This window comes from Amblyomma maculatum, chromosome 1, assembly GCF_055883805.1.
Source record: "Amblyomma maculatum isolate TAMU_Amacu chromosome 1, ASM5588380v1, whole genome shotgun sequence".
Lineage (NCBI taxonomy): Eukaryota > Metazoa > Arthropoda > Arachnida > Ixodida > Ixodidae > Amblyomma > Amblyomma maculatum.
The window spans coordinates 70,878,626-70,891,325 of NC_139344.1; the positions used below are offsets into that span (position 1 = coordinate 70,878,626).

Here is a 12,700-nt window from a genome sequence, read left to right on the forward strand (position 1 = left end):
GCTGTTACTTTTACTAGCATATCGTGTTTGTCTGTTCTGCTGGCCACAATGTGCTTGTGAAATTCTTGCGTGCATGCTTGGATTTTTGCACATTTACTTTTTTTTCCATGCTTTGCGTTATGCTGCAGTATTAAAATTCGTTAAAAACGCTAAATTAATGCATAAGTACTTCTTTTAAAACTTGCATAAAGCTCGCGGGGAACCAGAGTACTCCCTTTACCTGCTCGAGGGAGATGATTGGAACTCCTTACGCTAGGAACTTCCTTAAACTTCCTTTCCTAAAGGACTGCCGTGTGACATGGTGCGTATCTCCATTGAGATAAAGACTACCTTGGTTGAAGGGAGTTAAAAGGAGTTCAGCTGTGCCCGTGTGACAGCAGTATTACTCTTTCTTGAGATACTAGTAGAAAGCAGCCCTTCTACGGAGAGCAAAATTTATTTGCAGTTGGCCTTTAATTGGTTGAGACACATTCTTCCTGGTGTAAATTTTCCTTTTGAACCATGCGTATAACATTAGCAAACATACCTCACCACATGGAATGTGATAGCATTGGCCACACAGTTTTCGTTTAGGTGTTACTGAACTTAGACTCTGACGCCACAAGTGAGTATGAAATCGTATGACGCATACAAAAGCTACAATGCATTCACTGGTTTGTAGTTTTCATTCATGTTAACTCTTAAGCTGCTTCAGAAGCCGGAATGGCGGCGACTGGGTAACGAGCTATTCATCCTGTAGTTTTTCTGAGCCCCCGTGTTATCTCGTACTCACTTGTGACGTCATAATCATCGTTTTGCAACCTGAAACCAAAACCAAAACTGTGCGGCGGAATAAATTCGCTTATAAATGATTTACTGAGCGTAGATGAACTACATCCTGTGATCTAGGTTTACTAATGTTTTACGCACCATTACAAAGTAGAAATACACTTACAGAAATGTAATGTCCCTACCTCTTTAAGGGCATCCTTTGATAGAACATATCTATTGCATCAGTATGCCTCAAGATGTTGGGATGATACCACCTGCGCTGACCTGTGCCGCCATTCATGACAGCAATGGAAACCAGGTTGTCACAGGCAACGCTGTCACGGCCTTGGCAAGTGGGCTGGCACTCTCGGAGGCACAAATTCACATAAAAGTGATGAATTCGAAGGAAATAAGAAAATACACCAACAGTCAGCAAGGTTGGTTGGTTGGTTTTGTGGGGTTTAACGTCCCAAAGCAACTCAGGCTATGAGAGACGCCGTAGTGGAGGACTCCGGAAATTTCGACCACCGGGGGTTCTTTAAAGTGCACTGACATCGCACAGCACACGGGTGCCTTGCTTTTCGCCTTCATCGAAAAGCGGCCGCCGAGGCCGGGATTCGATCCCGCGTCCTTGGGAACAGTAGTCGAGCGCCGTGACCACTGCGCCCCCCCGGCGGGGTCTAAGGAAAGCGTGTGGGATTTTAACGCGGTAGCGTTAAGGAGCTCGTGTCGCAGAAAAGCCGGTGTCGTCGGCGGCGTTGACCGTGAGCGATAAATCCCGGCACGCACTTCATAAACGGCAAACACAGAAGAACCCCTCCTCGCAATGTGCGGTGCTGCCCCGACACGTGGCGCGCCACTTGCCCCTGACGTTTCGCCGTGCACCCTCACGGGTCGTAAAATCAAGCGTCTTTCCTTTCTTTAGATCACTATCTTCACTCACCCGCTTCTCCCCTTCGGGCCGCGCGGGTACCGGTGCGAGGATGCCCCAATACCCTTGCGTTTAATAAGTTTTCTCGCTCTTTCCCCTTCCAATATCCAGCGTGCGTCACTCGAACAGTGGTGTTTAGGCGACGCGGTTCCTCTTTCCGCTCACAGCGCGACTGCTAGGTGCAGCGTCTGATGCCGGACGCCTCTGACGTGATCGCTGTGCCGTAGCTCTTCTGCTGGGAAAGCGTCCCCTGCGGTGTGTGCCGAGCTGCTTCCGAGTAATCATGCTTCTGCGTGACGTGCTCCCAAGCGAGATAGAAGACGATCCCATCAAGGCGTCAGACCCATGATCGCGTCCGCCTTCATGGCGCGTCGCTGCCCGGCTTTCTCCCTCCGAGGCACCGAGTTCTTTGTTCTTGATTCTTATAGCGCTGACGAAACACCACAGGAAGAAAGACACAAAAGGACAGAAGCGCAACTTCCAACTTTAATCAGAATCAAGATCATGTACCAACTAACCCATCAAAAAGTCCTGCTGCGAGTTCTTTGGTTCGTTCCGCTTGCTCAGGCGCACGTTTCGTTGCCGCGCCGAACGCTGTGTGACTAAAGAGCATACCGAGCGAATGAGTGTTTTTTTTTTTTATTTTCGCTGTTTGCCTGAATTAGTGCTATAAATAAATTTAGTGAGAAATATATTTAAATACAAAGTGGAAGAAAAAACAAAGCGCCGATGGTGGGAATCGAACCCATTACCTTCGAATATAGCGTCCAGTGCTCCTACCAACTCAGCTACACTGACTTTTTTTTCTTTATTCCCTAATTTATTATCAAATTTTACACATAAAGAACATTACTCCACACGTACACGCACGCACACGCACGCACGCACGCACGCACACAGGCACCCACACACGCACGCACACACACACACACACACACACACACACACACACACACACACACACACACACACACACACACACACACACACACACACACACACACACACACACACACACACACACACACACACACACACACACACACACACACACACACACACACACACACACACACACACACACACACACACACACACACACACACACACACACACACACACACACACACACACACACACACACACACACACAGAATATTACGCGACAAATACATAACATGGGTTAAAACCACGCGATTTGGGCTGCGTGATCCATTACAAATTTGTCATTTGCAGCAACACTTTCATTCTCGGAAGCCACTCAGGTACTTCGTCTTGTGTCTTGAGAACTTCAATAACACTCGCAACGGCTTCGCGAAAACACTGCCGTTTTTTCCTCGCATCAACGTCTGCATGCCTGAAAGCCATTTTGGATCGCCAGATACTGTGCAGGCTCAATAACATGATCATGACTAGCGGTAGCCCATCATCATCTTCAACAGGTAAAAACCGAATTCCGAGTGCATCCATGGGTAAGTATTTTTAAATTGTTCGTTGTAGAATGTCCCAGAAGAAAAAGGCTTCCCAACAGTCTAAGAAAACGTGTTCGACAGTTTCCGGTTTGCGGCATATGAAACAGTGATTTCCCAAAGGTAAAAAAAAAAAAAAAACCTTTCATTTCTAAATAAGTCTTAACTTCTTGTGTACTGCTATGGAGCTTGAAAAAGAAAGTTTTTGCTCTCCCTGGTACAGCCATATTTTTTACTCGTTTAAGGACGAACTTCCATGGACCTGCACAGTACAACGATCTGTACAATGGGATCGAGAGAAATACATCGCATAAGTCCTTGTAAAGTTTCTTTCGCGTCACAGCTGATAAAACGAAAAACGGGCTTGCAATACACGACATGACATGTACACTTCTTTAAGGATTCCGAAAATCCTCCCTCGCATGCTCGCCGAACTTACAACAAAATTTGGGAGCACTTTGTTCAACCTAACCTGACACACAGTTCGTAAAAATTAGTCCTTTGTATCACGAAAGAACATAAAACGGTTAACCACTTGGCGCAAATGCAAATGCACCAAACAAACTCCTCCAGAGCGGACGCGATGAAACAAGCTGGTTCGGCGGGTGCGCTTCCAAGTACTTCCCCACACAAACATGGCGAACACACGGTGAAATCTCTGCACATTCACACGAGAACAATGCAGCACTTGTAACACGGGCCATATCTTGGTAACAAGAAATAAATTACAAATCGTAGCACGTACAAACATAGACCAACCGAATCCTTTTAGTCTGTCGGCCTTCTCATGTACTTCTAAAACCTGCTGGTTCCAATATGACTCACTGTTTCGGTTGTTTTCCAGTGGCACTCCTAAATACTTCCCTGGGTTGTTACCCAAGGCATGGTCACGAAATTCGCAGGGGTTGTGTTCCTTCTCCATACCAGAAGCCCTGACACTTATTCCAGTTCACAGCACTACCACTCACAGGACAAAAGTCCTTCACCAATTCGACAACACTGCGAATGCTTTCGTAGTCGGTACAGAAGACGGCAATGTCATCAGCATACGCGAGTATGCGGACCTCTGCTACGTGCAAACGAAAACCTCGGATACTGCTGCTCTCGATAATGCTCAGACAAAATAGTTCAATATACAAGCAGAAAAGCAATGGCGACCGGGGGCAGCCTTGACGTACAGAGCGCAGCACTTGGATGCGCTCACCCCCCTTCTTATTTACTATCAGGCGCGTCGTGCACCCTCTGTACGCCATTGCAACTCCTTTGCAAATAACTGAGCCCACATTTGCCTACTCTAAAATTGATAACAAGACATCATGCGGCACCTTGTCGAATGCTTTCTCTAGGTCAAGCTGGAGCATGGCAACACTCCAGCACAGTAAGATGTGTTGTCGGCCTAGTTGGTGTAGAACTTCAGACATCTTATAGTAGCGCGCTCGTCCTGTACCCTGTCTTGTGTGTGTTTTTTCGCGCTACTATAAGATGTCTGAAAATCCAGCACAGGCTGCATGTGCCTTGTGGATATTAGTATATATGGTTCGGCCTTTAATGCCTCAGGTCTGATGCGGTCCTACTAATTCTTCCATTGCAGTTTGAAGCCTTTTAGCCATAATTTTCATGAAGATCTTATAATCTGTGTTCGTCAGGGGTATTGGTCTGTAAGCGGTAACTTGTTGAAGCTTGGCTTCGTCAACGTTTTTTGGTATTAAAATTGTATGGGCTGTTAGAAAAGACGGGGGAAGCAAACCCTTGTCATAGACCTCATTAAATAATGTAGGGCGAAGTCGTCTTTGAATTCCTTTTAAAGGGAGGCTGCAAGCCCGTCTGGTCCTGGAGACTTTCCAGGGTTGAGGTCTTCTATGGCTTTATTTAGTTCTCCTTCGGAGATTGGCAGCTCTAAACGTTTTTTTTTGTTTCGTCATCCAGCCTTGGCATAAAGAAAGGAAACTGGACTTGAATCGTTCGATTTTCCCTTCTGTGTGACTGTAGTATTCATAAAAGGCCCTCTCTATATTCAATTTATCTGAATAGACTACACCTTTCCATTCTATTTTTGATATGCATTCTTGCTGGCGTGCTTCTTTTCTAATCCAAGAGCACGTTTTGTGAGCATTTCGCCCGCTAACAGGCGCTGTGCTTTCGCCCTCATCATCGCACCTTGATATCTCTCCGTATCGATTGCCTCCAATTTCTACTTGACGGAGCGGATTTCTTCCATGCACGAGCCCGGCTACTTGCACTTTTGCGACAGTACTTTTACCTTTTCTTGCTGTTTTAAAACACACGATCATTCAATCGCATTCATCTTTATTTCCTGTTTAAATATTTCCCATTTCCCCCTTGAGATTCATTACTGGCAATTTGCATCTCATTTAGAGCTGACACTACTTGTCCCACAAAACTATCATCTTTCAGAAGCCTCTCATTAAGTTTCCAATTTTCTCATACAAATTTGTTTCGTTTTCCTTTTATTTTTCCAATCCCAAAGACAACAAGGCAGTGGTCACTAAACGGCACTGGTTGTACGCGGTATTTATTGACAGCAGTATGGTATTAGTTCGGAAGATACGTATGCTCTATCCAAACGTGTGTGGCTTCTTCCCTGGAAATGAGTGAAAAGCGCTCCAGTAGCGTTTCCGATGCAATCACCCACATCATCAATATGACATTGCTCAATTATGTCACTCAAACAGGCAGTACTCGCATCTCGGAAAGGCGTATTACTAGTCTTGTCTCGGGCCGTGCATACGCAGTTTAAATCACCAAGTAAAATGACCATACGTTCTGCGTCACAGTAATAGCCGATATTCTCAAAAGTTTTCACCTCTCATCTAAATTAGTGTGCGCGTAAATACAGATAATGCGCCACTTCAAACCAGCTAATGTGATGTCACAGATAATCCAACGGCCGCTATCAGTGGTCACAACGCTTTCCACAACTGCACCCAACGATTGGCGAATCAAAGCATACAACCTGCCGAAGTCCCTACCGCATGACACATGCAACATATCGACTGCTGAAAGGGCGCACCATGCTGTCGGTCCGGTCTTGACTCTCGATTTTGGTCTCCTGCACCGCTACAATATCTAGTTCCTGCTGTGTAACTATAGTCGCAACAGTTGGTTTTGCCTCCTTCTGGAGGACAGACCCCTGATATTGAGCGTTGCTACTAGAATGCTCCTTTCAAACGACGCCATCACTTAGCAAGACCAGGACGCCAGTATGGCGCTTACCTTTGCGCGTACAGCGCCGCGCCGTATAGTGCCGTCCCGCCATTGTTTAGGATTCCGGGTTGTCGCCGCGAGGAAGCGACGACGATCGTATCCCTCACGTGACGCGCTGCTGCTTCACATCGGCGAAGCACCACTGACGTTCTAGACGCCGCAGTCGCTGCTCCTGGCTCTCTCTAGTGACTTCATCATGGCGCCGTTTAGCCGTCGCAGAGTTAAAGTCCATAGCTAAAGTGAGCTACCATAGCTGTCATGCTGTCTTTTCCAGTGGAGTTCAGGGCAACTTGCGGTGGGACGGTAGTACTGCTCGTGGTATCCGACTCTGGTGGACTAAGCTTTGATGCAGGAGTATCGTCTGCAGCGTATCCCTCTCCATTGCTCTGCACTGCGTCCGTTTGTTTATCAACCGCTGCGTTCGAGGCTGCCTTCTCCGCTTCATCCTCATCCATGTGCAGCTCGCTGTTATCGCCGAACGCTCCTCTTCCAGCAGCTCGGGCATACGATCTCGTGCATTCCGCCTCTTCGTGCTCAAAAGCGTGGCACTCATTGCATTTGGGTGCACTGCATGCAGTCACGCTGGATGTGGCCAGTCTTGTGGCAGCGCAGGCATATCGGCGCCCGCCCTGGGACGACGACTAAAACGGTGCCGTTCCCGATACGCATCTGATGTGGTATGTGATCCAGGTTGTCACCTTCACGAAGTATCAGCCGAACAACTCGGGTGGTCGAGTCAACATTTTGAAAACCACCGTGGTCTTCCATTCGTCGCCAGATACTTCTTTCACTTCGCCGTATACGGCAAAGGCACGTTTCAACGTATTGTTGCTGACGTTGAACGCGCACCAGTGCACTTTAAGTCTTACTTCTTGCCTTTCGGGGTCAAAAGCACGCACTTTTTTCCGTTAACAGGGATGTGCCCTAAGCCAAGTAACTTTTTATTCGCCTCTTTGGTTCGAAAGTTGACTAACCAGACCCGAGACATCTGGTATGCGCCGATACCCCCTACCTGTAGAACAGGTAGGGGGTATCGGCGCCTTACAGGATAGAAATCTTCTATCCTGTAAGGCCGTCCACTGATGTCGCAGTGAAGAACAAGCATAGTTTTAAGTCCTTCCCCGGTAGGCAGAGGTGGCAGTACAATCCTGTATTCTTGAAGTCCTTCCAAAAACGATACTCCACGGCCATCATTGGTCGTTACCACAGCTCGCGAGGAGCCATGGCCATTCTGCGTCTGCACACTACGGTGTCCAGAAGCAGAATCACTCAGCTACACTGACGGCTGTCCAGTCTTCTACTTTCTTGGGTATTAATGTCACCTGTAACCGAACCTTGAGAGTGCTTACCAGTACCACCCATCCATAGCAGCGGACGTGTGGAACGTCCTGTGTACAGCGAGTGTCACTTGGACCGCCATCGACAGGGGAGGGCGGAAGCTGTAACGACCCTCTTGCGCTATACAAATGGCTTCAAGACTGCCAGAACCGATACTCTCGCAAGCTATAAAGCAGAAAATTCTCCTTTCCTTGGCCTCACCGTCTGTTGAATCTTTCATTCATAACGAGCCCCTCATTCTCCCTTTAATTTTCTGCTTGATAACTCACCAACTGAGTAAGGGATTAAGCAGGAGATCTTCCTTTCCTTGTCCTCGCCGAATATTGGCTTCTTTCCTTCGTGTAGCATAAAAAGCCCCTCATTTGCCCTTCAATTTTCTGCAGAAAAGTGAGGCCCTTGCGAGACCCTCGCAAGTTCTAAACAGAAAAGTTTATTTTGCTTGGCCTCGCCGACTTTCGGCTTCTTTCCTGCGTGTATCATAACGAGCCCCTCATTTCCCCTTCAAGTTTCTGCTTAGTAACATGTTAAAGTCTCGGTTCTGGCAGTCTTGAAGCCATATGCATAGCGCAAGAGGGTACCCGCACAGCTTCTGCCCTCGCCTGTTGATGCGTTCCACGTGACACTCGTGGTACACAAGACGTTCCACATCCGCCGCTGTGGATGGGGGGCACTGCTGAACACTCCAAGGTTCGGTTACAGAGGCATTAATACCGAAGAAAGTAGTAGGTTGGACGGACCCTTGAGTTGGACAGCCGTCGATTTATCTGGTAAGAAACTATCCGAAGAACCGAACTATCGGCGCGCTTTTTATTTCTACTTTGTATAAAATTATCTTACCCCCTAAATTCATTTACAGCACTAACTCAGGTAAATAGCAAAAAAAAATAATAATAAAAAAATTCCCTACGTTTTCCCAGGCCTCGCCGGCTGCTGGCTTCTTGTTTGTTGTCATCCAATGACCTGGAATTTTTAAACAATAGAATGGCACGTGGGCATAGGTGAATCTGGTGAAGCTCTAATCTGTCCTATAAAGCGGAGGCGAAGGTTTGGGGTATGCGCTTAACAGATGGCGATTTACACTTTTTATATTGGTGTTTCTTCCAATAAACTATCATTTGAAGTTCAGCGTATTGTCCCTTGTCTGTCTCCTTATTTCGTCCTGTCTGTATTGCGCTGAGAAAATATGCATTCACGTTAAAGGCCCATTGTCCACCCTCCGGTCGAAAATATTTTCTTCCCCGGTGACTGTGAGACTTCGCCCCTGGAACGCAAGGCCGCAAAATGTTTTTGAAAAGAGTAACTAATAACGCAGTTACAGCCACCGCAATCACCCGATTCTATCCTGCCTCTCTCCTTCCGTTCCCTCGCAAAGGTTTTTCACTCTCCTGCCCGAGGTCGTCTAGCCTCCGCAATACAAATTCCCCTTCCTCCTCCGCGTTTGGCGGGAGGTGGGGCGTGGCTCTCCGCGAGCGCGAAAAAAAAAAAAAAAAAAAAAAACGGTCGAGGGAGCGCGCGCCGCTGGATTCAGTCCGGCCGTGGCGAGGGAAAAGCGCGCTGCGAGCGGTAGACACCCATCCTTCTCCCGTCAGTCAGCGAGATGGACCAATGGACGTCGTTCCCGGTACGTACGTCATTATCGGGGCCCGTCGGGCCAGCGCAGGAAGCGGTGAAGCTGACTTCTCAAAGGAGAGCATGAGGGAGCTTTGAATTGTATTTTCGATGCTTTGCGGCGCGCGTGTCGCTGTAGAATTTTGCACAGACTATCTCCGGTACCTGATCGAAACACTGGGTTCCTTTTCTTAAAAGGGCCTTCCCTGGACAGTGGCCCTTTAACAAGTCTTATTTCCTTCGTGCATCATAACGAGCCCCTCATTTCCCCTTCAATTTTTTGCTTAAAGGCCGGTTCACATGCAAGCGATTGAGCGAACTCAGCGACGAGCGGCAGCGAAAGAGCGAAAATTTTCCAACTTGTTGGAACTGCGTGGCTCTCGCCGCTTGAGTCGCCAGGTTTTCGCGTCACCGCGGCAGAAATCGCGAGCGTTTTCGTTTGCATGTGAAACAGCATTAATTCGAGGGAGGCAACAGAAGCTACATACCGTAAGTTCAGTTTTTTCGTTCCTGTAGTAAATTTCGGAAACGCCATTCGAAACAGCATTGCGAAACAGCAACGGCCTCGGGGGGTTTTTGTAACCAAAAATCCATGACTCATTTTTCTGCGAAAAATCCGTTTTACAAATCACGAACTTAGCCGCTCCCCATGTTTCGTTTATATGTCAATAAGAAGTTATAGCATAGCGCGATCTGCTACTGTGATCAGCTTCCGCGCGCCAGCCATGCGCATGCGCTAGCGTGATCTGATACGGCAGGTGCTGCCGCCATTGCGCGCGCGCTGACTGGTGCCGACCAGTGCCGACAAGGTGCCGACGCAGCGCGCCGGGAAGCATGCAACTCGCTCAAGGCGATCACCGCATGCGCTGCGGGGTACCGCAGAAACGTATCGTGCTAACCTGTAATCACTATACCAGTTAGAATATTTCGGTCAGTCATGTTTCCGTCATGTCCATACCATTTCACGATGTACTGTAACGCAGCTGCAGGTCATGCTTTTATCGCGAACAAGTGCACGCACCACGCGAAGCAATATAACATCTTATTTCTGGTTAACGACGGTAGCGAAGACCGCGAGATGAAACTCATGGGAAAAAAAGTTTCGAGAACACTGCAGAATCTGCAGTGAAGAAATTCGAAAGCCTGAGCGTTGTTGCTGCAAACGGTGCATCGCGCGCCTCTTGTCGAACACAACCAGCGTTCCATTGAACGCACCAAAGTTCGCCGGCGTACAATATTTGGTTTACAGGAAAGGAAAAGCGCAGTATCGGTCACTCGCGGAATCTCGCTGACGTACACATCTCGTGGACAAATCTCGCCGACGCGAGATTTTCACCCTAGCGGAAGAGCCTCCGTGAATGCCCCCTCCCCTCGCTTTTCCCCACGAGCGGCGGCGTTGGAGTGAGCCGCGGCGGACGGTGCTCACGTTGCATTTTCAGTCCGATTACGCACCCTTGCTAGGCTACCGCGATGACAACGATGAGCGTCCCCTTATTTCCACTGCCTTAAATGACACCGATGAACAGAGAGGCTGGTCCGTGTCAATGACTGCTTCGCCTCACTTTCAGGGCCACACAAACCGCTTGTTTGAGACGATGCCCGCTCGCTTTATGTCATGCCGAAAAGCGAGCCTTTGGCCATAAAACGATCTCCACAGTAGTGTTGACGCCAAATTTTGTCCTCAAAATCGACCTTTTGAACACCATATGGGCCGAAATATCGGCCATGAAAACGTTCCTATGGGGCGCGTGACAGTTCCTGAATGAAGTTGGAAATATCGCGCAAGTCCAACGTCCATGACAGTGCTTTTATAGCGGGATGGAAGGGAGATGCATGGCTAACACAACACTGATTTGCAGATCTTCTTCATCACGGTGTGCCATGTGATGTGCAAGAAAGACTCTCAAGGACGGAAACTAGCACCTGGATGCAACGACGCTGTGCGCAACTTTGAGCCATTTGCAAGAACTTTCCAGTGTGAAACTAACAGTCCAATGAATCCAGCCCACAAGTGCAGCTTTTTTCCAGTACACAACCAGACTACTTTTTCTCAGTGACGTGAAAGATTAAGATAGAGGGTTTCATTTGCATAATGAAGAAATAATTGTGACCGCTCATACACAGGCAGAGTTCTTCTGAGCAACTTGCTAAGAAGAAAAAAGGACTATTATATATATGTAATGTGATTGGCAGTTACGGTAACATGACAGCAATCAAATTTTTATATGTATACCTTTAAATCACAGATGTGACATTTCTGAAGTGTATGCATGCCTCATATTTTTATGTTGGAAATATAGTTTCAGAAAATCACACTGTAGACATAAGGATAACTTTATGACTCTGTTTTTCCAAATAAAGTCAACTAATAATAATTTTACCCGAGTACCCGCCTCGGCTACGGGAGGTAGTGGGTTCGACTCCCATTGCCGGCCGGACACCCACCGGTTTTCTCAAATAGGTACAAGCCACGGCCCGGCCTGGTGCTCGGCTTACCAGGGCTCGTGGCTTGGAAAAGGAGCCCGCGCCTTCGAAGCCCAACTGTGTGGGCGCCCGTCTCGGCTGCGGGAGGTGGTCAGTTCGAAACCCGCCGCCGGACACCCACCGGTAAAATTGGGTACAAGCGTCCCCCGGCCCGGCGCCCGGCTCTTTCAGGGGTGTGCGTTTGGGAGAGGCTCTGCTAACCCTGCTGTGCTCCTTCGGGGGCCTAGTTTCGAACAACCATGGTCTGCAAAGGCCGTGCTGAAAAAAAAAAGGGCCACATAATGGGCTGTTGCCGCGCAAGGCGGACTTATTGTTGTCCGATGGCGGAACGAATCACTGCCACATCGGCGCAACTATTTGGGCCGTGACCCCTTTTCCCAAGCATTTCACCCCAGAAGAGCCGAGCACCAGGCCGGGGGAAAGCTTGTACCCATTTAAAAACCGGTGGGTAACCGGCGGCACCAGGGATCGAACCCGGTACCTCCCGAATGCGAGGCGGATGCTTCGCCTCGCATTGGCCTAGTGGTTAGAGCACCCGTCTCGGCTGCGGGAGGTGGTCAGTTCGAAACCCACCGCCGGACACCCACCGGTAAAAATGGGTACAAGCGTCCCCCGGCCTGGTGCTTGGCTTTTACAGGGGTGTGCGTTTGGGAGAAGCTCCGTAAACCCCGCTGCGCGCCCCTCCTCCGCAGTGGGCCCAAACCCAGTTTCGAACCTCGCAGCCTGCAAAGGTGGTTCTGTTTGTCTTGCAAAGGTACTTCCTTTGACCCAATGCTTGGGAAAAGGGGTCACGGCCCAAATAGTTGCGCCGATGTGGCAGTGATTCGTTCCGCCATCGGACAACAATAAGTCCGCCTTGCGCGGCAACAGCCCATTATGTGGCCCTTTTTTTTTT

The 12,700-nt window shown here is 48.6% G+C and overlaps 1 protein-coding gene and 1 pseudogene across 1 annotated transcript in view; one reads left to right on the plus strand and one right to left on the minus strand.

Moving 5' to 3' along the window:
* Positions 1-11,439, plus strand: part of LOC146202769 (endothelin-converting enzyme-like 1) — a 44,705-nt gene extending 33,266 nt beyond the window's left edge. Inside the window, exon 2 of the mRNA XM_084585054.1 lies at positions 11,181-11,439. Coding sequence (XP_084441180.1) covers positions 11,181-11,378 — 198 coding nt within the window. The 3' untranslated portion in view covers positions 11,379-11,439. The remainder of the gene's footprint in view (positions 1-11,180) is intronic.
* LOC146202770 (uncharacterized) lies at positions 6,431-7,795 on the minus strand (annotated as a pseudogene).
* Positions 11,440-12,700: the final 1,261 nt, after the last annotated feature.